At 46.5% G+C, this 25,426-nt stretch overlaps 5 protein-coding genes across 10 annotated transcripts; 1 reads left to right on the top strand and 4 right to left on the bottom strand.

Annotated features, from left to right (window-relative positions):
- Window positions 1-4,585: 4,585 nt before the first annotated feature.
- Window positions 4,586-6,464, bottom strand: LOC120657628 (heavy metal-associated isoprenylated plant protein 3-like). The gene is made up of 3 exons (XM_039936007.1): window positions 6,023-6,464; window positions 5,377-5,473; window positions 4,586-5,248 (listed from the first exon to the last, which is right to left on the bottom strand). Exons 1-3 carry the CDS (start codon window positions 6,452-6,454, stop codon window positions 4,941-4,943), a joined length of 837 nt encoding a protein of 278 aa, XP_039791941.1. The 5' UTR covers window positions 6,455-6,464; the 3' UTR covers window positions 4,586-4,940.
- Window positions 6,464-7,690, bottom strand: LOC120653778 (heavy metal-associated isoprenylated plant protein 7-like). Its single transcript, XM_039931449.1, has 2 exons — window positions 7,678-7,690; window positions 6,464-6,820 (listed from the first exon to the last, which is right to left on the bottom strand). Exons 1-2 carry the CDS (start codon window positions 7,688-7,690, stop codon window positions 6,465-6,467), a joined length of 369 nt encoding a protein of 122 aa, XP_039787383.1. The 3' UTR covers window position 6,464.
- Window positions 7,691-13,558: 5,868 nt separating this feature from the next.
- Window positions 13,559-14,769, bottom strand: LOC120657629. The gene is made up of 2 exons (XM_039936008.1): window positions 14,670-14,769; window positions 13,559-14,603 (listed from the first exon to the last, which is right to left on the bottom strand). The coding sequence occupies exon 2, from the start codon at window positions 14,593-14,595 to the stop codon at window positions 13,966-13,968; it is 630 nt and encodes a 209-aa protein (XP_039791942.1). The 5' UTR covers window positions 14,596-14,603; window positions 14,670-14,769; the 3' UTR covers window positions 13,559-13,965.
- A 2,741-nt stretch (window positions 14,770-17,510) lies between these two features.
- LOC120657622 (pentatricopeptide repeat-containing protein At2g29760, chloroplastic-like) lies at window positions 17,511-21,564 on the bottom strand. 4 transcript variants are annotated; one of them, XM_039935997.1, is made up of 6 exons: window positions 19,750-21,564; window positions 19,556-19,637; window positions 18,980-19,107; window positions 18,773-18,893; window positions 18,361-18,545; window positions 17,511-17,950 (listed from the first exon to the last, which is right to left on the bottom strand). In XM_039935997.1, the coding sequence occupies exon 1, from the start codon at window positions 21,478-21,480 to the stop codon at window positions 19,765-19,767; it is 1,716 nt and encodes a 571-aa protein (XP_039791931.1). In that variant the 5' UTR covers window positions 21,481-21,564; the 3' UTR covers window positions 17,511-17,950; window positions 18,361-18,545; window positions 18,773-18,893; window positions 18,980-19,107; window positions 19,556-19,637; window positions 19,750-19,764. The 4 variants fall into 4 exon arrangements, with proteins under 4 accessions (XP_039791931.1, XP_039791930.1, XP_039791932.1 ...); XM_039935996.1 differs by having other exon boundaries at window positions 19,556-21,564; XM_039935998.1 differs by having other exon boundaries at window positions 18,773-18,890; window positions 19,556-21,564.
- A 96-nt stretch (window positions 21,565-21,660) lies between these two features.
- LOC120657624 (protein N-lysine methyltransferase METTL21A) lies at window positions 21,661-24,397 on the top strand. Of its 3 annotated transcripts, none has more exons than XM_039936003.1 (9): window positions 21,661-21,813; window positions 21,984-22,050; window positions 22,252-22,317; window positions 22,587-22,680; window positions 22,770-22,886; window positions 23,034-23,113; window positions 23,571-23,645; window positions 23,726-23,818; window positions 23,916-24,348. In XM_039936003.1, exons 1-9 carry the CDS (start codon window positions 21,800-21,802, stop codon window positions 24,165-24,167), a joined length of 858 nt encoding a protein of 285 aa, XP_039791937.1. In that variant the 5' UTR covers window positions 21,661-21,799; the 3' UTR covers window positions 24,168-24,348. The 3 variants fall into 3 exon arrangements, with proteins under 3 accessions (XP_039791937.1, XP_039791934.1, XP_039791938.1); XM_039936000.1 differs by having other exon boundaries at window positions 21,662-21,813; window positions 23,013-23,113; XM_039936004.1 differs by lacking the exons at window positions 21,661-21,813; window positions 21,984-22,050 and adding an exon at window positions 22,107-22,176 and having other exon boundaries at window positions 23,013-23,113; window positions 23,916-24,397.
- Window positions 24,398-25,426: the final 1,029 nt, after the last annotated feature.

Genomic DNA, 25,426 nt, shown 5'->3' with positions numbered 1-25,426 from the left:
CTGTTTAGTGTTTAGGATAACACTGCTAACGAGTCTCTCTGGCTAGCTAAGTAACTATATATATATATATATATATATATATATATATATATATATATATATATATATATATCTTATCATTTAAATTCTTCAGGTTACATATATACCGGCCAGGTTACATATATGCTAGATCATATTTGTATATATTGTGTCCTACAAATCTATATAAATGTGATTAATCCACATATATCTATGTATATTATATTACTCACCTACATATCTACTACCTCCGTTTCGTGTTGTAAGTCATTTCAACTTTCTGAGAGAGTCAAACTATTTTTATGTTTGACCAAAATTATAGAAAAAAATTATATATATATATATATATATATATATATATATATATATATATATATATATATATATATATATCGACCTGCTATCGATTTGGGTGACGATATGATCCACGGTGTTGTGTGTGATGAGAGTCTGAGAGAGATATCGATCGACGGTTCTGCTAGCTCCTCGATCAATCGATATGCGTGACGATGCGCAGCGGTGGCACACCAGCTAGTAGCTAGCGCAGGATGACACTGCACTGAAGCACCAGCACAGTCCCACTTGTTCCTTAGCAGTAGCTTGTTGTTAATTAGCTCCTAATCCTCGCTGCCTGCCTGTACGTGCACTTCATGCACAACAATTAAGTACCATCGATCCATCTCCCGTCTTGAGCACAATTTATTAAGCATCGTCCATCCATCCATCCTCATTCAACCACTACTGCATGCCCATTAAAGCATCACACATAGGTTTATTTTTCTTATTGCAAGAAAATATAGAAATTTGGTTTTCTAAGCCAGCCTAGGGTACACAAACTAATCAAGCCAGAGATGAAACATGCACTCCATCGAATGAACCTAGCTTCTAAAACCTCCGATTTTCTATTTTCTCAATCCCAACAATCGGATCAGCACCCTCCGATTTTTGTTATTTCATTAGAAGATATATGCCATCTTGCTTGACAGTTTTTAATTTTTTTAGATAAAGAATTAACCTAGCCTCTATATCCATCATGTGGATATATACGACCAACAGTTACAAGAGGTTTTACACTCTAAACCTCAAACGAGAGATTCCACAAAAACAGGAAAGAAAGCAATAAAACAAAGAAAAGAGTTAGAAGACTAAGATTCAATCTTTTTCTTCATTCCTACTTCAAACTTGTAATATCATCACGCAGAACCAATCCATGACATCTCTCATCTACTTAGAAATTTGATGTTTGGATCGTCTATTACGCACCAAATCTTTTCACTTCAACCTCCGCCTAGCGCAAGGGTGTGAGGAAAAGTCAACATCGCCTCCAGGAAGAGAGTGACACCACGAGGTGTCACCGATGTCAACGCCAGCATAATACTAGACAATAATTCTCTCAAATGGTTTCACATAGCACCCGATGACACCAAGAAGTATAGGGAGCGCATCGGCAAAACCTCTAAGAAGGAAATCGGCGCAAACAACATCGCCATTGCCATCCGGCATGAGACAGGACTAGAATTTTTCCCTACTATCCCCAGTATCACCTCCACACGTCTGTGCCCATTAGATGCGCCAGCCGGCGGTTCACCTCGAGGCCGAGCCTCCACCTTCTCCACGGGCGAGACCAGACTGGCCTTACCGGCCCTGGAACCAGCATAACCTCCCTAACGGGGTGCCAGCAGGCATGCTGTAAGCGCCTAGCGGTCGCGCGGCCACCCGGCACAGGGAGGGTAGCGGCGGCGTCCACCCGACGCTGGGGGAGAAGCGGTGATGAAACCATATAGTGGAGCCTTACCCGCAAGGCCGCAAGCCATCTGGTGCTGCCATAGTGTTGTGGACACCTAGGGCCCCCGCGTGCCGCTGCCGCCACCCATGACTGCGCGCACCAGCACTGGGCCCTGAGTTGCCGCCGCATAGGCACGCAAGCTGCCGCTGCCACCGCTCGGCCATGTATCGCTGCGGGCACCAATGGCAGCCAACAGCCGCTGCACAAGCTTAAGACCGCGAGGAAGACTTGCCCGGGCCCTTGAGCGCCACTGCCGGATCCCAAGGCCACGAGCAGCCAGCCTCGATCCGCCGCGAGATCTCGATCTAGGACTATATGAAAAAAGTCGCTCAAACTTGTTTGAATCGTCTCTGAGCTGGACAGAATTCCAACCGGCAGTTTGGGTCCGCATGATGTGGACGGACCAGCAGGAAACACACAACACGACAATTTTTAAAGTGGTCAATAGTTTTACTGTCTCTTACTATTTTCTATAGAGTGGACAATGTTTTTTTCTAGTTTAATTTGCATCTTTATTTTCCTACATTTTTATCAAATCATCGATAATATGATACTCTAACAAACTTACTTTCCGCATATAGTTATGAGATGGTAGGTTGTTATCATAGAAATCATTGGCCATTTATAAAGAAACTGCTGAGAAAAGTTATTTATTACTCCATTCTTGTAGTACTTGCATCTTTACGTATGCAGTACTGTTGAAGTAGTGGTAATTATGTAATCCTTACTGACAAATCAATACTAGTGCGTTCTGCTTTGCCAGTGCGTGCGTGTAAAAGAAAAGAAAAGAAAAGCTGTCGTGCAGGGGCGGGGGTAGTTTTTTTTTTTTTGAAAAGAGGGTAGTTTTTCGTTGGCTGCTGCCTGGGTTACGATGGAATCGAATATATTGGTTGGGTGCACGTGATGTGATGCTGCAGTTCCACCGCCGGGCCTACCCACCCGGCCCCTGATCGATTGCTGATGCCGTTGCCATCCATGTATATGTATGCACCTACACCTAAACTATAGGTCTAATCTAAACCGATTCAAAATACATGAATGCCTGCCGTCTAGCACACTGACATGCATTGCTTTGGTGTTCCCGAGCTGATGTTCTTTCAGCAGTTACAGTTGCTAGATCTCATTATAAACAATAAGTGCTTCTTATGATTTTTAATGTCTTATATGGTGATGACCTTTGCATGTGTCCTTTCCCTTGCTGCCTTTTCGGTGCATTTTTCAAGATCCAGTGTACAATAAACAATCGAATGAAGAAGACGACAGAGAACTCTTCAATATAATTTTGTTTTTTTATGTCGTTTTGTGCCAAGTGTCCTTTCGTACTATCAATTGTCTTCCTCAATATGAATCAGATATGTTTTCTGGTGTCTTTCTCAACTAAAAAAGACATGCATTGCATGGTCTTCAAAGGTTTATAAAACTTTGACAGACCTGCTGCCACTGCTTCCTTAATTAGTATACATAAAGACATGGTATTTTAAAGGAAATCAATCAATTACCATTTTGAAACTGCTACCTTAGCTTTCATAGTAGTAGATAGATCTTCTATCGACTATTTATATATAGAGTAATTCCCATCAAACTCATTTTCTTTTTTCCAATGATAAAGGAAATGCCAAATGTTGACAAACACAACTGCACGCAGAAAACTAAACGATCCGTCCGGTAACAGGCCGGAAAGCCTAAGAACTTACAACTTAGGAGGCCCATAAGCGGCCTGTCCACAACCCAGCCCATTGGACTATAGCAAGATCGATGATGCAAAGTAATTAACTTTTTTAGGGGGTGCAAAATAATTAATAAAAGAGGAGCCTACACTACATGGGCCTGGCCCAATCTTCTTCTTCTACTGTTTTGGTAAGCAAAGGCCTAAACAAAAACTCACCCAAGAGACAAAAATGGCTGTTTTTCATGGAAGGCAAAAATGTGAAGGGCAGCCAATTTTATTCAGCTCCTTTTTGACTCACCCCACCTCCAAGTTTAAGCGGTAGTTCATGGTAACAAATATTCAGCTCCTTTTTGGCTCACCCCACCTCCAAGTTTAAGCGGTAGTTCATGGTAACAAATAGTATACCTTCCTCTCATCAAAACAAATGAAAACACACAGCTGTTGTGCGTGGTCAGTGACAACTAGTAGGGCAGCACAACACAACACACAACAGGAGGGCTAGCTTGGTTCCAGAATTCAAAGCCTTTTTTTGAGTCAAATCTGGTTGGAAACGGCCAGTCCTACCCGGACAAAAATACCCATTTCCAAAGTCGTAAACTGGTGTGGGATGCGGCTTTTATGTGGCGAGAAAGCAGGCACTCTTCTCTCGTCTTGGCGCGGCAGCCTTCGTCTCTCTCTATCTCGTCTGGGCTGCTGCTGGTACGCCTGCAGGATTCTAATTTTCCAGCAGCGGCAGCAGCTCTGGCCTCTGGCCTCTCTCTTTTTCAGCTTGGCTGCTTCTCCCTTTGATGTGTTGTGAAGGACAGACCAAACCAAACAGTGCCCTGACCAAAAGAGCTGCTGCTTTTCTACTCTTCTTTCTCTGGCCCAATTGCAACACCACACTGTGCAAACTCATGTGCACCAAACAGTGCCCTGACCAAAAGAACACAACTGGAGCTTGCTGCAGACTAGCAGCTGCTGCACCTCACCTTTGTCACAACCCACAGCTGCAACCTCCTTTGCAGAAGCAACACCACCTCATCTTACACTTTCAATGCAGCATTGGTGTGCACAATACAGATACGCAAACTAAAATGTTTCGAGATCATCATATCAAAACCCAGATTTTTTTTCAGGCTACAAAGTTTTCTTCCCCTCGTCCATAACAAATCACTACCAGATCCCCCACAAAAGGATAAGCAGAAGATACTACAGTATCTTCCAAGACCACTCACTACACTATATGCATCAGCATCAGTCCCCAAAAGAGCAGTGATCAGCTCCAACTTCAGCTGAAATAGTCTACAAGTTTGCAACTTGCACTCTGCAATTCTGCATCTGTCTGTCTATGTAACTATCTATCACTAGTTTCTCAGCATCACTACTGTGATTATTTCACCAGCCCGTGACTGTGACCGTCAGTCCGGCTCAGTTCTCCGAATCCTAGCTACCTACAGAATCCATCGGATCAATCGAACAGAGCAATCACATGACCGCGCAGGCATTTGGGTTCTCGTCGCTGAGCATGAACTCGGCGTTGGTCAGGGACTGCTGGTCGTAGAAGGCGGCCTTCCACGCCTCCAGCTCCGCCGTCAGCTTCTTGGTCGCCGCGTCCTTGTCCTTGCCGCCGCCGTCCTGCTGCTTTCCGTCCTTGTCCTTGACCTCCTTGGCCGGCACCACGTCCACGGGGCGCCGCAGCTTCTTGTGGAGCTTCTCCGGCAGGGCCTTGGCGTCCATGGTCCCCGTCACCGTCACCTGGTTCTTGGCCACGTCCATCTTCACCTGCTCCACGCCTACACACCATCGTCGAGTGCAAACGGTTAATGCACATCGCATACGGCCGGTTCGCGATTGTCTCAATGCAGCAGTGATCCACCCTGATTTCAAGATGCATCAGACTTGGATAGATAAACTAATGTACCTTTGATCTTGAAGAGCTTGCTGCGGATGCGGTTCATGCAGCCTTCGCAGTGAAGCCCCGTGGAGCCGATCTTGAGAACCACCGTCCCGACCACCGGCTGCATCGTCATCATGCACTCAAATCAAACCCCAACTCGACCAGCACAACACTTCAGTCTGGAAAAAAATAGAGAAAAGAAATGCTGCTTGTACTGCTAACACTGAACAAGTTTGCTAGTATGGCATCTGCATTCTCATGCATGGCAGCAGTTGGAGGAGTAAAATAATCGAAGAACCCTGCAGGCCAGAAGTAAAACACACAAAATCATTCCCCAGAACATGATATGATCATGATTCTTTTTTTGGAGAATCGATATGATCATATACGATTCATGAGGAGGCACAACACAACACCCATTTCATTTTGTGTCTCTGTCAAACACAAGTGCTAGCTGCAGCACAGTACTAGTGCGCGTACGTCAAAGAAGGAACCTGATCACAACAGAAAATTCACTGATTTGATCGGTAGCATGCTACCAACATGGCTAATCATGCAAATTGTACTAGCTAGTCCGCCACGTTCAATTTCATGAGAAAACCGTGTGCTTCGGTTCATCCCAATCACAGAATTCAGAGAAGGAAAACAGACAAGTCGTATTAGTACGCACCACCGCGGGCTTCTTGTTGTCCTTGCCGCCGCCCTTTCCCTTCCCTCCTTCACCATTGCCGCCGCCGCCGCCGCCCTTGTTGTCCTTCCCCTTGTCCTCCTCCTTGTGATCACCCTTGCCCTTCCACTTGTCTTCCTTGTCGCCGTCGTGATCTTTCTCCGGCTTGCCGTCCTCTTCGCTGGCGGCGCCCTTCTGGTGGTTGCCGCCGCCGCCTCCTCCTCCCTTGTTGTTATTGCCGCCTCCTCCTCCCCCGCCCTTGTTGCCGGCATTGTTGTTGCCGACGAGGTCGACCTTCTTCCTGGTCTTGTTGGCGACGCGGTCCCGCAGCTTCTTGGTGTCGAAGCGGCCGACCACCGTCATGGTGCCCTTGTCCACCTCCATCGCCACGCCCTCCACACCTGGCAGGCGGCACCGATAGATGATGAGCAGCATATCACCTGGTTCAGAGGGAGGGAGGGAGGGAGGGAGAGGAAAGGGCGTGGCTTTGGGTGTTGCCTGGGTAGCGGTGGACGGAGCTGCGGATGCGCTTGGCGCAGCCGTCGCAGTGCATGTCGACCTTGAGCACGGCCGTCACCACGGGGAGCGGCGGCGGCGGCTTCTTCCCCTTATCCTTGTTGTCCTTGTTGTCGTGGTCCTGCTTCCCCTTGTCCTTGTCGTTGTCCTTTTTCTTGTTGTCCTCCGCCGCCGCCTCGTCGGACGCGTCGTTGTTGGCCGTGACGACAGCCTGCTCCTCGCCCTCCTCCGCAGTGGCCGCCGAGGCCTCCGCCGGCGGCTTCTGCTGCTGGCCGCCGCCGCCACCTCCGCCGCCTTCGCCGCCGCCACTGCGCTTCTTCTTCTGCAATCGACACCGATACAATACACAGGGCCGGGGGTTAATAACAAATAATTCACGAGACTATAAATTATTAGCAGGAACGCCGATCGCGGATAGATGGATCGGCGGCTGAGCTACCTTGGCCATGGCGGCGGCTGGGTCCTGGACGAGGGCTCGCTGGCTCAAGGGATCGCCTCGATCGCTTCCGGTGGGGTGGGTTGTGGCTGCCTGCTGCGTGTGCTCGAGTGATCTACTTGGTTTGGTTTGGTGATCCGTCTGAGTGGGCGGACTACCAGGGAGAGGGTTTTAGCTTTAGGAGCGCGAGCGAGCAGAGCACATGGGCCCGCTGGGCCGGGGTGGGTTTTTCTTTCTTTCGGGCCCACGGGTAGGGGTTAAGCTTGCGTGGGCTTATATTAGCGACCTGCGCACACATGTACAGGGAAGCAGGAGATCTTAGCCGTCCGTCCTGATGGCTGAGTTGAGAAGGTGGACGTGTCAGGTCATGCATGTTAGGATTTGTTGGAGCCCAACCTGATGATTTGCGGCGAGCTGAAAATCGCAGTTTGAGCCCATAACGAAACCAGGATTTGTCGGGTCCATCCTCTACTTCCATGAGGGAAGGATTACCTTTTGTTTTTTTGTTTTTTTTTGCGAAAGAGAGAGCTTTATTAATCATGAATAGAGGGGTTTACATCCTGAGCAACAACATGCTCAACACACACGGGAACACGCTCTCTCCGAACAGCGCTATGCCTAAGGCGCTTGGCCATCTGCGCTAACTCATGGGCCACTTGATTTTGCATTCTACTTGCATGGCGAAATTCAACACGGGGTAGTTTACCAGCTTCCTCCATCGCATCCTCAATGATGAAAGTGGACGACGAACGTTGGACAATTCAGGTATTTGATCACCACCGAGCAATCGGACTCAACGATGGCCGGGAGCGGTGCCCAGTCCGCAGCCAGTGCCAGGCCCTCGCGGCAAGCTAGCGCCTCCACCTGTTCTGCCGATCCCGCGCCATCAATAAATTTCCAACCAGATAGAATCACCTGGCCCCTGTGATTCCTGATGATTACTCCGATGCCGGCTTCTCCTGTTTCCTCTGAGAAGGCACCATCAGTGTCAACTTTGATCCAGTCGCTGCACGGGGGCTGCCAGGAGGTACTCGTGTTGGTTCTGTACTTCTTTCTATCGGCGCCTTGCCCTTTTCATCAGCCTCAACGTTAAGATGTAGAGAAGTCAAAGTGATTGACTTCTGTATGGGCGACCACCTTCCTTCATGTGTCAGTTCATTTCGTATAAACCAGGCTCTCCAGAAGATAAGTACCAGTTGTGCAGCTGCCTGTGTATCCAACCTATCTATGAGGAGCAATAGCCACTCTGGGCCATTGAAGGCCAGCATGCTCTCCGGTGGTAAATTCCAACTTTCCCTGATCATCGCCTCTCTCCGTGTTGCTGCCTGAGTGCATCTGACAACTGCATGGTGCTCAGTCTCTTCTGCCTGCCCGCATAAATCACAGATAGCATCATGAATAATTCTTCTTTTCTTCTTGTTGCATTTAGTGGCCAAACCCTCTTGTATCAACTTCCAGGCAAAAATCCTTCCACATTGGCCTGGCGCCGTCAGGGTTGGAGCTGCTCGAGATCGAACCCCCATCCACCTCTGTCACGCTCACACCAAGGCCGTGTTTAGTTACAAAAATCAAAATTCCAAATTTTTTTTCCGGCACCTGCATGGAGACTTAAATCTAGACGAAATAAAAAACGTATTACGACTGCTGCCTGTAAATCGCGAGACGAATCTAATGAACCTAATTAGGCCGTAATCAGAAGCTAAATTGCTACAGTAATGCTACAGTAAACAATCTCTAATGACGGATTAATTAGACTCATTAGATTCGTCTCGCGATTTACAGACGAGTTCTATAATTTATTTTGTGATTAGTTTATGTTTAGTACTTCAAATGTTGAAAGATGCTTTTTCAAAAATTTTACGGAGCGCAACTAAACGGGGCCCAAGGCGATACGCGCTCCGGACTGAGAACACTCCTGATTTCTCATAGTGCCATGCGATCAAGTCCTCGGAGCCTCGCTTATGGGTTGGGATTTTCAAAATTTCCTCCACATCAAACTGGTAGAAAAAACGCTGTAGGACATCTTCTTTCCAGCTGTGCGATTCCTCATCAATCAACTGGTGCACCCATTTTAATCTGCATGGATGTATACTCCTTGCCGGTTTAAGAGTTAGGGGTTTAGCTATCCATGTATGTCTCCAGATCTTGATTTTCCGACCATTGCCCACACGCCAGATGGTACCTTTTTTCAATAAATCCAACCCGAACATTATTGCCCTCCAGGTAGGAGAAACGACAGAAGGGAACGCAGTATCTAGTAAATCACCATTCGGGTAAATATTTTGCCTTTAGGAGCCGAGCACATAAACTCTCTGGGAAAGCCAGTAGCCTCCAAGCTTGTCTTGCTAGCAAAGCTTGGTTAAAGATTTTCAGATCTCTAAAGCCTAGACCACCCCTATGTTTAGACCGAGTGAATTTCTCCCAAGCTATCCAATGTGTTTTACGCCGGCCTTGTGCTGCACCCCACCAGAAGTTCCTGATGCCCCGTTCCAGCTCCTCGCATACCGCAGCTGAGAGCTGGAAGACGCTCATAATATATGTCGGGATCGCTTGTGCTACTGATTTGATCTGAACCTCCTTCCCTGCAGAGGATAATTGTTTCTCCGTCCAAGCATTCATCCGTTTCGCAAATCTTTCCTTTAGCGGCTGGAATCTTTCTTTTTTCTGGCGCCCATCCGGTGTAGGTAAGCCCAAGTATTTGGCTTCAAACTGGACTCTCTCTACACCAAGAATATTGCAGATCTCCTTTTTCTCCTCCATCGGCACATTCTCACGTGTTAGCGGAGAACACTTGGTAGGGCTTAACAACTGTCCCGTACCAATCTCAAAATTTCTAATTACCTCTTTAACACGCCTGGCTTGACTGACATCCGCTTTGAAAAATAACAGGGCATCATCCGCAAAAGAAGATGGGAGATGCCGGGTGCAGCACGGGTTATCTTCAGTTCCTCTAGATTACTTGAGTCTATTTCCTTCTGCAAAGTCATCGAGAGAGCATCAGCCACAAACAAAAATAAGTACGGAGAAAGAGGATCACCCTGGCGTAGACCACGTGTTGAAGCAATGGAGTCGCTGAGGACCCCATTGAAGCGAATAGAAAAACGTACAGAGGAGACACAAGACATGATTCACCGTACCCAGATGCTATGAAATCCAAGCTTCATCAGAGCTTTTTCCAGAAAAGCCCAATCCACACGATCATATGCTTTAGATAGATCCAATTTATAGGCACAAAAGTTTGTTCGAGCTGAGGAGGATTTTTGGATGGCATGCAGACATTCAAAAGCGATGATGGCATTATCAGTTATCATTCTACCCGGAACAAAGGCATTTTGGCTTGGTGAAATAATATCCTACAGTAGGGGTCGGAGACGATTTGCACTTGGTGAAAAACAAAAGCTTAAAGTTGCAAAGTATGCGGTGAGGTGCTTCATTGCTTCAGTTCATCTATAACCGCCCCTCGACTCCCAACTAACCTAGTGTAATCATATAACAATGCTGCTCAACGAATGTATTCATTTTAAACTATTCCTTTAGCACACGGTGATATTTCTACATATTATTTTACCTACCATCACATGTTCGATTGCCTTCAGAAGTACAGGCGCGCATTCAAGCAGTGATGTATGTTTATATCCTTTTTGGTAATGAAATCATGACAATACTGTGCAATGATGCTTTGCTTGCTAAACATAATTTTGTGTAAGAATCCTGTCTGAAGAAAAATGACTTACAGCTTGGACCATAACTTCTGACTGTTGTTCAGTGCTCCAATCATCCCGTCTTGTGTGTACACGTATTGCTCAAGTTGGTTATGAATTTGGATCAGATTTTAACAATCATTACCCAAGATTCACAAACTACGGAGTCAGCATATGGGGGCACGACATATCTCTTGTTGAAAAGAGCAAGGTAATCTTCTAGAATATTCTCTACCATGCAAGAAGGGGATATTTTTTGTAAAGCACTCTATAATTAGTAATAAGAAAAATTAGAGAATATTAGGATATTTACAAATTCTTTAGAAAAGGGACACTTGTCTTAATATTACGGTCCCCCTTGGCATATAAATAGAGACCCCCTCCCTTCTATGGCATTCATATATGAGCATTAGAGATGAAAGGTGGTAGTGATAGATAGAAAAAAGGAAGAGAGAAGGGTGAGTACTAGGCTACCACTAAAGAAAAGAGTGTTGTGTGCTCTTAAGTGTTTCAATAAAATTTTATTTTTGTAAATGTTAGTCTTCCAGTTAAGCCATGTATGTACATAGGTTGTATCTTCTTCTAAAGCAAACCCCTAAAAGAAAAAGTGTTGTATATATATTCAATGGCATCAAATGGTCAAACATTTAGGTATAGATGCTATCATGTCATTCTTCATTGACTTTCGCAAGTAATGGTAGCTCACCCCTCAAACAACATGTGCGGGAAATGCCAAAATCTAATGGCTGCAGCTTGCATTTCAAACAATAACCGTGATAATGTAGATCTGACAATCAATTGACAAGCGCAAATAACCGTGATAATGTAGATCTGACAACCATTTGACAAAAGCTGCATACTTGTGAGCTTCATTTGCTGATTTTTCATATATCATTCCGTCATGACCTAGGACATCCACAGTACTCACAAGTATCAGAGAGTTTGCATACTCGACCATGGACTCACGCCTTTCAATTGAAGGATGGAAGAAGAATATAACTCGAACGTCAGCCTATAATCACCAACCGTAGGAGAGGGGAACTATTAAGAATAGAACTCGAACGTCGGCCTACAATCACCGGAGAGGGGGACTATTACGAACAAAAAATACTTACAAGCAATTAAGCCGCCACAGGGATGTACTTGCGGAGGAATCAGGCAAGTCAAGCGCCAATAGCGCTGACCCTGCAGTTCTCAGCGAGCATTCTGGCTGCTGCTGCACTTTTTCTTGGGCGAATTTTGCAAGCCTATCTTGCCCTTGAGTAGATGTGAATAGGTTACTTTTATATTTTTGAAGGAAGATCCGTTTCATACATGGTCACTTGAGGTTAGTGTTAGTGGAGTTTCATGAGAGTTTTATGGATATTAAATTTTGCTGATGTGACAGGATATTTATGAAGAAAAAAAAGAGATAGTTTCATATAATATGAGAGGAGTTTCATCCATATTTTTCCAATTCGGTTAGTAATTTTTTATAACTGTGCAATAAAACTATCCATTAAGAATTTAAGATTGACATCAGAGGATAAGAAAAACAAATTAAAGGGGAACTGGAAAACGATCTGTCTAGTAGCAGCAGCCCAGTGCAATGCAAGGTGAGGAAGATCGCACCAGCCTTTCAGCCTTTGGGTGTGCAGTATGCAAAGAGAGGGAGGACGGCTGGACGGGAGATGGAGAGGAAGAAAAAAAGTGGAGAGCTGCGGTGCTGGTGGCCAGGGCACTGCTCTTGTGTTGTGCATGCCTCCTCCGGCCCTCGAGCCCTCTCCTGCTGTCTGCTGCTGCAGGATAGGAGGGTCAGCTGTGTCTGTGCCTGTTGTGCAGCGCGTACTACTAGTGTACTCCTCCGAATGCGAACAAGGAAGATGCATGCAACGCAGAGTGGACGTACTACTAGTGTACTCCTCCGAATGCGAACAAGGAAGATGCATGCAGCGCAGAGTGGACGAGCCAAGGCTTCCCAGGAGCCAGAGGCCCGCCGGCCCGGGCTGGCCGTGGCCGGGGCAACCAAATGCAAATTGCAGCTTAGGAGGTGTTTAGTTGATGAAAAAAATTTGAATTTGGCTACTGTAACACATTTTGTTGTTATTTGATAATTAATGTTTAATCATGGATTAATTAGCATCATTAGATTCATCTCGTAGGAATCGGTTAGACTATGTAATTAGTTATTTTTTCAACTATATTTAATATTCCATGCATATGTTCGAAAATTTCACGTGACGGATACTACGCAAACTTTTTTTTGGAACTAAACGCAGCCTTAGGAGGATCGTCGTGCCGGAGAGACGAGGAAAATCCTCGGCCGCCCAACCCCAAGACCGGTCAATCGCACATGGACGGGGAGGAGGGGGCTATCCCAGACTGGAAACCGGAGGAGAGCCCCGTTCTGAGCTACTAGTACGATTTTGATTGTGCGACAGCAAGGGCAAGGCACATGCGTGGGAGGAGAGCTCAAGCAAAAACGACCACAACAAAAGCGAAGCTAGTACTGCATTGTCCATTTGCCCTGGCAGGTTGCTGCCTGCCCGTGCCCGCCCTCTGCAGCACTGCGCCCTCATCCACAGCACAGGTTTGAACGACCAGACCAGACCAGACCCAACTAGCAGGAGCAGGGCCGGGTTCTGAATTCTGATGCTCATTTTCTTCGTCCGTCGTGATCGACCTCGTTTCCACTGAAAATGAAAGCAGAGCTCGACTGTTTCCACTTGCTATCAATTCTACTTGCTTCTACTCCAGCAGATAGATACGAGTACTCCTAATTAAACTGCCTGCACATCGAGGCTGGTCGCACAACGCAGCCGAGGGAAACAATAACACATTTGATCGAACTTAACCTGCTGCTGGTTAGTGGTTACCGGTCGACTTTGTTCTTTAAACAATAACACATTTGATCGAACAGTTTCTTGTCATATATTGCTGCAATAATATACTAATGTGGACATGCATGCTCAAACAAACTCCTAATACTTTTAACTTCACCACTCAAAGTGCAAAATATTACCGAGCAGCATGACATGACACCCCAGCGTACACTACTGATCACCCAACAAAAACACGCACCCACATCAAGCACAAGCAGTAGCAGACCTCTACTGCTCTTACGGATCCAGCACAAACTACCGCCGACAAACTCCATGACAACTGGTAGGTCTTCTAATCTAAGCTATTAGTAAAACCGCATTACAAACACACAAAGTACTAGCTAGTGTACTGCTGCAGCTAGCAGGATCGATAGCCGGTTCATCTCGATCAGCACTCTCTCTGCGTACGCGGGCTCAGTTGCTCTGCCTCCATCAGTAGGCGCCATGGCCGAGCCATCCGCCGCCGCCGTAGGCTCCCTGTGCCGCCACAGAGGGGTACGCGTACGCGCCCCAGGCGCCGGCCGCCGGGTAGTGGTAGGACGACGGGTAGGCCTCCGGCTGCGGCACCTGCATGCCCCACGGGTACGCCGCCGCGGCACCGTAGCCGTAGCCGTTGCCCCCTGGCTGCTGGAGCGCGCCCCAGGCGGCGGCGCCGCCGGGCAGGGGCAGCACCTGCTGCTGCTGCTGCAGGAGGCTGCGGCGGAGCAGCTCCTCCATGGCGGCCGCCTCCTTCTCTGCAGCGGCCTGCTTCTTGTCGGCGGCGGCCTGCTGCTTGGGGATGGCGATGAGGTCGACCTTCTTGCCGGTGGCCTTTTGCAGGCGGCGGAGGAGCTTCTCGGGGTCCGCCGCGGACAGCAGCCGCAGCTCGCCCTTGGTCCACAGCGCCGACTGGTCCAGCGCCTCGATGCCGTGGTGGAGGGTGAGGTCCTTGACGCCGGCGCGGATCTTGTCGTCGCAGCCTTTGCAGCGGCAGTGCATGGGCACCCTGAGCACGAAGGCCGTCGCCGCCGGCTTGCCGCCGTCGTCCTTGTCCCCGCCGTTGCGGCCACTCTTCTTGCCCATGATCGAAGTGGGTAGTGGTGGTGGCTACTAGTTACAGCGAGAAGGGACGGATAGGAGGGGAGATGGAGCTAAGGAGGCGAGCTTGCGTTCGTGTGTGTGAGCTGCTGCGCTTAAGCTTCGGTGGTGAGGTGACACAGGGATAGCGATGGGGATGGAGTGATTTTTATAGAGCGAGCGGAAGAGGAAGCGGAAGCGGCGCAGCAGGAGGAGCGGGCGGGGCGATGGATGCCGCGAGTGGGCCACGTGGCCGGCTTCCGGGAAGATTCGTTGGCGCATGCCGGAGCAGCCGCGTCGGAGTCGTTGCCTCTTTGGTCTTGGTCAGTCAACGCCAACACACACGGGATTGGGATGGCCCGTCCCGTTCCCGTATCGACGCCCGGCCAGGGACACGGGCAGCAGAAGAGAAGGATGAGGACGGCGACGCCGACTCGTTTTCACTCGGAAGATTTGATGGACGCGATGGCCATGGACTTGAACGATCAGGGTATCTTGCCTTACAAGGAAGAGCCCACGCTACTACGGGCCCGTTTAGTTATCAAAAATTTTCGCCTCCCATTTGAACACATGTACGAAGCACTAAATGTAATTAAATAATAAAATTAATTACACAGTTTGAATGTACACGACGAGACGAATCTTTTGAGCATAATTAGTACATGATTAGCCATAAGTGCTACAGTAACCCACATGTGCTAATGATGCGGTCAAAGGCCTCAAAAAATTCGTCTCGCGATTTCCAAGTGAGTTCTGAAATTAGTTTTTTAATTAGTGTTCGAAAAGACCTTCCGACATCTGGTCAAACATTGACGTGACACCCAAAATTTTTTGTGTTTGGGAACTAAACGCTGCCGTATACAATACCGTCTGTGCACCGCCGTACGCTGCTCGGTAGAGCGCTTCTGCTTCTGGGTGTGTTTAGATCCCAAAAACCCCCACAAAATCTAAACTTTCCATCACATCAAAATCATATCGAAACATTAAATATAGCAAATGACCCATGCATGGAGTACTAAATGTAGGTAAATAAAAAACTAATTGCATTATTTTGATGTACGTTGCGAGACGAATCTTTTGAGCCTAGTTAGGTCATGGTAGGACAATATTTACCACAAACAAACGAAAAGTGCTACAGTGTCTGATGTGACTTTTTCTCCCACCTTTTCGAGATCTAAACACACCCTCTGCTGGCTACGCTCACGGCTCACTCGAGTCCGTCGCGGACGGCCGTGTTTACCAAGGCCATGTTTAGTTTTTTACATGTAAAAATTTTGTGTTGGAATCTTGCTAATTTGAAGTACTAAATGAAGTCTATTTATAAATTTTTTTACATAGATTGGTTGTAAATCGCGAGACGAATCTAATGATGCTAATTAACCTATGATTAATCCATAATTATCAGATAGTTACTGTAGCATCACTGTTGCAAACCATAGATTAAGTAGGCTTATTAGATTCGTCTCGCGATTTACAGACCATCCATGCAAAAAATTTTGTAAATAGACTTTATTTAGTACTCCATGCATGTGTTCTAATATTCGATGTGATGTTTTTTTGCGTTTACAGATTTACGGGTAAAGATCTAATCAGGGCCCAAGACAAAAAAAAAAAATTCTCTCTTGTTCGTCTTGAGCATGCATGATCCATCATCCATCATCCAAGGGAAGTTCGCCTTCCCTTCTCCGGCTGTGTTTAGTTCCCAAAAACTTCCCCCCAAACTCCAAACTTTCCATCACATCTCCATCACATCAAAACATTAAATATAACAAATGACTCATGCATGGAGTACTAAATGTAGTTAAATAAAAAAACTAATTACATAGTTTTGATGTACGTTGCGAGACGAATCTTTTGAGCCTAGTTAGGTCATGTTAGGACAATATTTGCCACAAACAAACGAAACGTGCTACAGTGCGCTACAGTGACTGATGTGACTTTTCGCATCCACTTTTTACACTCTTTTTACACATCTAAACACACCCTCGGTTGCAAGGGAAATAAAGGAAGAGCGAGGGCCATGTTTGGTTTAGGTGTGTAAAAGTTTTGATGAGAGAGAAATGATGTTTTGACCACTAATTAGGGGTATTAAATAAAGTCTAATTACAAAATTACTTCCACAACTATGGTACTGTAGCAGTTGCTCTAGCTAATGAGGCCTTTGACCGCACGATTAGAAGATGATTGAGTGCAATTACTGTAGCATCACTGTAGCCAATTATGATGAAACTTGGCTCATTAGATTCGTCTCGAAAAGTTACGCCCATTCCTAAAAAGGTTTTGCAAATAAACTTCGTTTAGTACTTCATGCATGCATTTGTCTTTTTGTGAAAAAGTTTTGATGCATTCATCCAAACATGGCCGAGAATTCACAGATGCCTGCCTGGCAGCGCCCTTGCAACGAGGGAGGAGGGCACATCACATGGCGTTCCGTCTGGTCCGGAAGTCCAACCGCCCGCCTACATTTCATACTGCCATTGGCCATGGCACCGCGTGGGGAAATTACACGGACCTTGCAGGCACAAGTAACCCAGAGCAAACCACAACTGCCATTGGCCATGGCACCGCGTGGTCCATCGTCGCAAACATACTACTAGTACTAGTACATTACAGTACAGTATTGTTTTTTTTTGCGACTTGGGTACAGTATAGTATTGTTGGGGCGGCCAATGGGGGCGCGAGGTGCAGATCCATCCCATTCCAGCTGCACGTTCCGAGTTCCAACCTACCACTGTTTTAAAACAGCTTCAGCGTGTCCAGCCAACCACAGGCCAAGAGGACGGGACTGGACCAGCACCAGCACCAGCACCGCAATGCCATCAGATCATCGCCAGTCTACTGTCCAGGGAAGACTACAAATTGCCTTTGCGTGGTCGACGCGCCAGACCCGGCGGGCTTCCATGTCATTTCACACCACTTGATTCGTAGCGTCGCCCAGTGACATCACATCTCAATCCAAGGCAAAAGGGAGGCTTGTTGCTCAGCGATTAGACTACTACTAAGCCTCACTCATCCTTAAAAGAAAGAAAATTTAGATTCTAGTGCAGTTACAAATGCTGCGATGAAGCAAACAGAGCCATCCCGCATTCCCACATCTTTCAAAATTACAAACCCATCATCTACGGCTGATAGTCTAGGAGCAAGCAAGCAACTGGGGCATCTGCGGGTGCGGATATGCAGCTCAGAGCTCGTACATGGCCAGCATCGCTGTCATGTCCGATGCAGCCCACACGCCGTACGAGCTCGAGGGCGCCGACCAGCGGTACCAGCACCGTTCTGAAGCCACCGTCTCGCTCAATGCACCCTCCGGCAACGGCGGGGCTCTCGGGGTTACGGGGAAGGCCAACCATTCAGGAGCCGCCTGAAAGATTCATTCATCACTTCAGTTGGCAAATTCATTCACCTAATGCTTCTGAGATGGATACAACAAGTAGCAGGTGGTCGATCTACTAACCTACCACTTCTCTTGCAGGCAATGAGACAAAATTATCAAAGTAACCTGGATATGTCGTTTTACCACAACATTCATTCAACAAACCAGAGCCATTGGCAGCTTGTATCTAACTAATCCAGTGTTTTTAGAAGCATGAATGACCTATTCAATTTTCTTGTGAACAACAATCAAATAAAAGATAAAATGAAGGAACAAGTGCAATGCAACAGTACAAGCACTTTATTCACATCAGATATATCTATAGTATCTACTGTCACTACTAATTAGTTGCATCGTATGATATATATGCCATTTTTGCCAACAGAAAACCTTCATACCTGACCACATACGTTCTTGCTTTGCTGAAATGGTGCAGTGTGTCCTTCAGACAGGGTGCTTTGAGTAACTATTTCCACACACTTCTTTGTCACCGCATGCAACAGAGAACGTAGCTTCTCCGGGTCCATTCTCCCAGACACTTTCACCTCTCCTGTCTCTATTAAAAGATCAGCCCTCTCCACCCCTACAGCACAGGGTTAAATGAAGGGATAAATTCATGTAACTTAACATTCAGTCCTAAAAAAAGACATGCACCATGTTGTTGTTGTTGTTGTTGTTTTCATTTTGATGAAACTACATCAGATTTTATGTTCAGCCTGAACTACATATTAAGTAAGGAATCAAAAGGGAAAACATTTTTTGGCAGCCAAATATGTCACGCTAAAAAAAATGAAAGAAGAATTTGTGTACCTTCTGAAAGGTTAATTTCCTTTACCCCATCATTGATCCTCTTGATACAACCATGGCATTGGCAGTGCATGTCAAACTTCAAAACATAAGTCTTGGAACCATCAACCTTGCACTGTTCCTGCTACGGAATAAGAAGAACAAGTCAGCAAATATATGAAGAAATAATTGCACTGCACAAAAAAAATCAGATGCTTGAAGAGAGCATACCTTTCCCATGATCACTTATGCCCTATCTTGAGTTGGCCGTGATAGTTCACGTCTCCAGGAAGGTTGTGATCATAAGTAATACTGAGAGCAAGCTTTCCCTGTGGTTGGCTATCACCTTCTTTGAAAGCCTGTACGGATGGATGGAAAGCTTTCAATTAAAAATCAGACCAAATCATGTGTAATCTTACTTAGATGGCCAACAGTACCCAAAAAAGCTTTATGCATATAGGAACAAAGAAGTATGACAACTATTGCACCCAATTAGGTTTGAGTTTTTGTAGCTACTTTGATCACATGGGTTTGTTTCTTATGTATTATTTATAAATGCAATCAATAAAGAAAAGGAAGGAGTTTGCCAATGCAACTACCAACTTTAAGTTTGTTTCTGCTTTTATTTTTCTGCATGTTGTTCAACAGAACGTTGACTCCATACTGTTCAGATATTACTCTGAGTTTCTGAAAGGAGTTAGGTTTTCTGTCAGTATCACTCAACAGCATGCTACAAGTTTTGATTAACTAACTTTGGCAAGGTCAACATGAAGAACAATTTTTTCAATGTGTCCTCTGATCTCATACCTACTCAAGTTACTGCCTGAGAACAGTTATGCCTTCTTACTGGGGAACACCGACCTTAGGGTCCTGGGTCTTCAAACCTAACCTATAACCACACATACAAAGGGATTGGTAATGGCAAGGATTACAATAATGAATCACCTTTGCCTGAGATTGGATCTGGGAAGTATCAATAACTGCAATCAGATGAACATTACCATTCCACGCCACCTTTAGCGGGTTTGCCTGTGCTCAGATTTGCGCCTTATAACCTTTCTCACCCTTGCAGCTGCCTTCCTCTTCTCATCAGAAAATAAACCAGATAAAGATAGCTTTTCAGGCTTGTAGGTAGTATCTAACTTGAGAATTTGCTTCTCTGCAAGCTTTCTAATCTTGTTATTTCCATGGATCTTGCAAGCTGTCAGAAGAGATGACCATATTACATGATTTGCTTCACAAGGCATATTTTGGATAAAGCTGTAAGCATCGTCAAGCAGTCCAGCTCTTCCAAGGAGATCAACCATGCAAGCATAATGCTTGGCATCTGGTTTGACACCGTACTTGTCCAACATTGAATTGAACATCTCACGCCCTTGCATGACCAAGCAACTGCGACTGCATGCACACAAGACACCCACAAATGTGGTCGCATCAGGATGGAGCCCCAGTGGTTCTATTTCATCAAAAAGTGAAATAACTTTCTCCCCATAACCATGGTGAGCAAGTCCATGTATCATAGCATTAAACAACTCGACAGTCTTGAATTCATCAACAACTCCACGAAACACATCCATAGCTGTCTGTATGCACCCATGCTTTGCATATATGTGCACGAAACTGGTGGCTACTCTTGCATTTCTGCTAATCAATCCATTCTGGTTCATATGATGATGAAGCCTTTTTGCCAAACCAATTGCACCATGCTGGACACAAGCTGAAAGCACTGTGACAACTGTCACCTCATCAGCCTCAAGTCCTGTCGCTTCCATCTCCTCAAACAACCGAAGTGCCTCATTGTATCTACCTGCCTGCACATATCCACCAATCAAAACTGTCCATGCAACCAAATCCTTATTGGGCATCTCATCAAATAACCTTTGAGCCACGTCGATCTCCCCAGCCCTCGCATACCCTGACAACATTACACTCCAAATCCTCACACCCTTTGCTTTCTCCTCCGACAAATCAAACACCTTCCTGGCAAGCTGCACTGCCCCACACTTCACATACATGTTCACTAACCCAATCACTACCTGTTCAGAGTTGAACAATTTCAGCCTCAGTGCTCTCCTGGCAACCCCATGCACAGCTTTTGCCACCATCAAATCGCGTAACTCAGCACATGCGCCCAGCAACGCTGTGATGGTCCATCCATCCAGCCGGAACCCTCCCTGCACCATATTCCTGAACACCCCAAAAGCGCCATCAATACTTCCAGACTGCACGTACGAATCGATTAGAGTGTTGAACGACACGGTGTCCTTCGCCGGCATTTCGTCAAACAGCTTGCACGCTAGGGAGTGGAGACCGAACGAGGCGTAGAAATGGAGGAGCGAGTTCGTGGCGAAGATGTCGGAGGCGAATCCCGATTTGAGGAGGAAGGCGTGGATGCAGAAGCCGGGGGAAGGGGACTCGTGGCGGGAGCAGGCCGCGAGTGCTGCCGAGAGGGAGTGGGAGTTGGGGACGGTCTCCTGCTCCTGGGAGGCGGTGGCGCCGGTTGCGGAACGCTGATGGTCGCGGAGCATGCGGAGGAATAGGCGGAGGGAGGCGAGCGGGTGGCCGGCGCGGAGGTGCGGGCGGAGGAGGCGGGAGGCGGCGGCGGGCGGGAGCGGGAGGCCGAGGAGGAGGAGCTGCCCGTGCGCCTGGAGAGAAGGGCGGCGGCGGAGGGAGGCGAGGAGGGAAAGGTGGAGGAAGCCACCGGGCGCGGCGGCGATGGTGCGGCGGCGCATGGCAGGTGACGGGAGGCCTTGCGATGACGGTGGGCAGACGCGCGGTGGCGGGTTGGAGTTGGAGAGGACGGCATCGAAGTTGCCTTTCCGGCGTTTGAATCGGAGTCGTGAACGTGAGGAGAAGGCGTAATGGAGGAGTACGTATCTGTTCGCTTTTTTTTTTTTTGATCGAGAAGATGGGACAAGGCCCGGCCCATCGAGCAGTAGATGGGCTCCGCCGCCGACACCACAACACCACCACGACTCGTCGTCGCGCTCCTCCCAGAACCCTCGCCGCCGCCGCCCGCCGGAGCTCCGGTGACGCAGTTCTTCAGAGGCCATGGACCACGACAGGTGAGGGCGGGGACGCGGTTTCCTCCAGGATCACCTCTCCACCTCCTATTCTTCCGGCATAGTTTAAGCTGAAAGAGTTACCGCCAAAGAGCGAACGGCATGGTGAATTTGTGATTTGCAACTTTTTCTTGTTTATTTTAGTTTCAATGTACTGTTGCTGCTGATTACAGGTTGAATTCACCGAGCACATCGGCTATTTCGCTGGAAGTGATGGGCCACCGGCTACATATTTCACAGGTGAGGAGAACTGGAGAAGCACCAGATGGATCCGGCTTTATGATGTGATTAAAGATACTTGAAAAAAAACGTTGGGCATGGCACCAGAAGGGGGTTCATGTTCATCTTCTGTTCAAAGCTGTAGTGGTGAACTGCTGATACTGAATGGTATGCAATCTGAATTTTTCTTTTGCATCTGGACTCTTATTATATTATTGACAGGATCCAAACTCCAAGCACCTTGGAACCACAGTCTGGGATGCATCGATGGTGTTTGTCAAGTTCTTGGTAATTTCTTTGAGTTCTAGGCCCTCCTTTCATAAGTTGGTGTAGGAAAACATAATCAAGTGAACAAAAACAGTTTTCTTTTCTTTTCTTTTCTTTTTTTGACAAAGTACATCCACTGCACACATTCTTTGGGCTTTCTGCACCCCTTTTCAAAGATTATTTTCTGCACCAGATGTTAATACTAGGATTTGCTTCTCAAAAAAATATCAGCTAAATTTTTTGACCGTCATAATGTTTGCCATTTATGGGCCGTCTACCACTCTATACAGGAAAAGAATAGCAGAAAAGGTCGGTTTTGTCCATCCAAGATGAAAGGAAAAAGGGTGATTGAATTAGGAGCTGGCTGTGGTCTAGCTGGCTTTGGTAAGCTGAATTCAACTGCCCATCAGATGTATTATCTAGATGCTAGTCCTAGTGGTTCTCTCTTTTAAAATTGTTTGCTTCTCCTTTAGGAATGGCCTTGTTGGGTTGTGATGTTACAACAACTGACCAAGTCGAGGTGCTCCCACTGCTTATGAGAAATGTTGAACGTAACAGATCTTGGATTTCACAATCGAACTCTGACTCAGGTTTTGTTAAGAGAACCATTACTGTGCTACTCATAATTAGAGTTTTGGATATAGTCAGAGTAAATGTCTAGAGGTCATGTTTGGTAAATTTTTCTTCAATTCTGACAAAGATAGAATGGCAAACAGGTTCCATTGGCTCAATTACAGTTGCAGAATTGGACTGGGGGAACAAAGAACATATTAAGGCTGTGGAACCTCCATTTGACTACATCATTGGAACTGACGTTGTAAGTTTATGCAATGTCTTTGAATCTTCTGAACTTTGCCTCTCAAACAGCAGATCCGACTTTCTAGTAATGCAAACTTTCATGCGACGCGCCACCTCCTTTTTCTGTGATTCTTGGATACATGGTTCAGTGAGAGTTTACTTTCACTGCAAATACATAATTACAAGTGCAAACCTTGCTCTCAAACATTTCGTTTTATTTCAAATTTAATTTTATTATTGCCATTTTTTACACTCTTCAGATTCAATTATAATCTTGTCATCTTTATTACACAGCAGACAAAGCAGCAAACCATATCGTTTTCAAGATTTCATAAGTTAGATGTATGCCAAACAATTTGAAATGTAAATCCAGGGAGCAGATGTTTAGTAGAATAGCTTGTGGTTGATTCTAGCAGGATTGATGATCGAGTGATGACGAAGTGACTTACTTGATCCTTCATTTCTGCATATTCAAGGTTTATTCAGAGCATCTGCTGCAACCTCTAATGGAGACAATTACTGCATTATCTGGTCCTAAAACAAAAATATTGGTAGCTCCTGCCCTCCTTTTCAGAAGTTCTTTTTGTAAAACAGTGGCTTGAGAAGTACTGAAGTTTTGCTTGCTATCCAGTTAGGATACGAGATCCGTTCGACCACCGTCCATGAAAAGATGATGGAAATGTGGAAAAGCAATTTTGTTGTGAAAACCGTCTCTAAGTCAAAGGTATGGATCACTGAACCTAGCCAATGAGCTAACCTTATATCTTCTATTCATGATTGCACCAGTTGTAGAGATGCTTATCGTGTGTATTCTGAGACAGATGGATGCAAAATATCAACATCCTAGCATATATCTCTACATGATGGACCCCAAAGCCCCATTGTTGACTGAGGCTGGCGCTAGCGATAATGGCAACGAGGAGGAAGAGGATGTTTTGAATCCAGGGGAAGATGAAGATCCTGGAGTGAAGAGTGAACCTTGTTGTGGCTCACAAGAAGCTAGTCTTGATGACTGGGAAATCAGAAGATGCGGGGCTATGGCTGCAAGGCTTCTCAAGGATGTGAAATTGTAATGTGAATCTCGGATCTGAATTCTTGCGCAGATGATGTTGTTTCTTTACCTTGTATTAATAGGACAGCGGGTGTTGTACACTTGTACTTTCTCCTTGGAGCATGTTGATTTGTTTTTCCTTTATGTTTTTCATTTCAAATGAGGAGAAGAATTCTGCAGCTCCCTGATATTGTCCTTGATCATCTAGCTTTGACATTGACATATTATAGGTACCGGGCATGGCACACTATAGATTGTTAGTCCTTGTTCCGTCATCAGTAGGTATTGATACATCCTCTTGGAAAACAGTTGATTAAATCTTACTGGCATGGATAGAATTTCTGGTGTTTCTTCCTTACATGTGGGCCGACCATAGGCCCAAGCCTGATCCTCTCTTTTCCCTCCCCTCTCACAAGCCTCGCGACTCTTCTTCTTCAGTTCACGTTCGGCCGTTCTTCCCGCTCGCTCCATTCCAAATCGAAACCTCCCCCAAATTTCAAATCCGCGAGCGCAAGGGCTCGTCCATCCCATGGCGATCGCCGCCGGTGAAGCCCTAACCCCACCTGGAGGACGCCGCGGCAGAGAAATGGGGGCGCTCTTGCACGCACGACGCCCACATCGACCGACCACCGATCGATCGATCGATCGATCTCCATCTCCTCCTCCGACTCCTCAAGTTGGAGGTATACTTCCGTCTCCCTCGTCGCATCTGTTTAGCATCTGTTGCGATCGTTTCAATGGTATGGCAAATGCCCGCTGATTTCACCGCGTGCGTTAGTTGCGAGCTCGATCTGGCTGCGTTGTAAATCCTGCTTGTTTTGAGCGTGCCTCCCTATTGAGTTGCGTGGTAGGCGATCAGGTGAGCTTGCCTGCATTTTTTTTTTTGTGATGTACAACAAGCAAAGGTTGCTGAATGTGTAGTTGGGCGCGTCGTGCTCTGCAGATTTTGCTGCCCTTGACACCTGACCCTGTGTTGTCACTCGCTTCAGTGTCCTGTGATATCTTCCCATCATCTACCCTGTGGGATGCTTTGTTTTTGCCTGGCCTGTAGGCGCTTCAGTGTCTGTGGTTCCTGTAAATGCATAGGGGTCAAAGATCAAAGTTAAACAAAATTCATATTATTCGGTCAGACAAAGGATACAGTGGCAAACAGGTTCCATCGGCTCAATCGCTGTTGCGGAATTGGTCATGCATGGGGAACAAAGAGCATATCAAGGCCGTTGAGCCTCCATTTGGTTTGATCACAGGAACTGATTGATGCTGTAAGTTTTCTTAATGCAG

The sequence above is a fragment of the Panicum virgatum genome, chromosome 1N, assembly GCF_016808335.1.
Source record: "Panicum virgatum strain AP13 chromosome 1N, P.virgatum_v5, whole genome shotgun sequence".
NCBI lineage: Eukaryota > Viridiplantae > Streptophyta > Magnoliopsida > Poales > Poaceae > Panicum > Panicum virgatum.
Note: the sequence above shows the minus strand (reverse complement) of the source record. Positions and strands in the feature narration are given on the sequence as shown.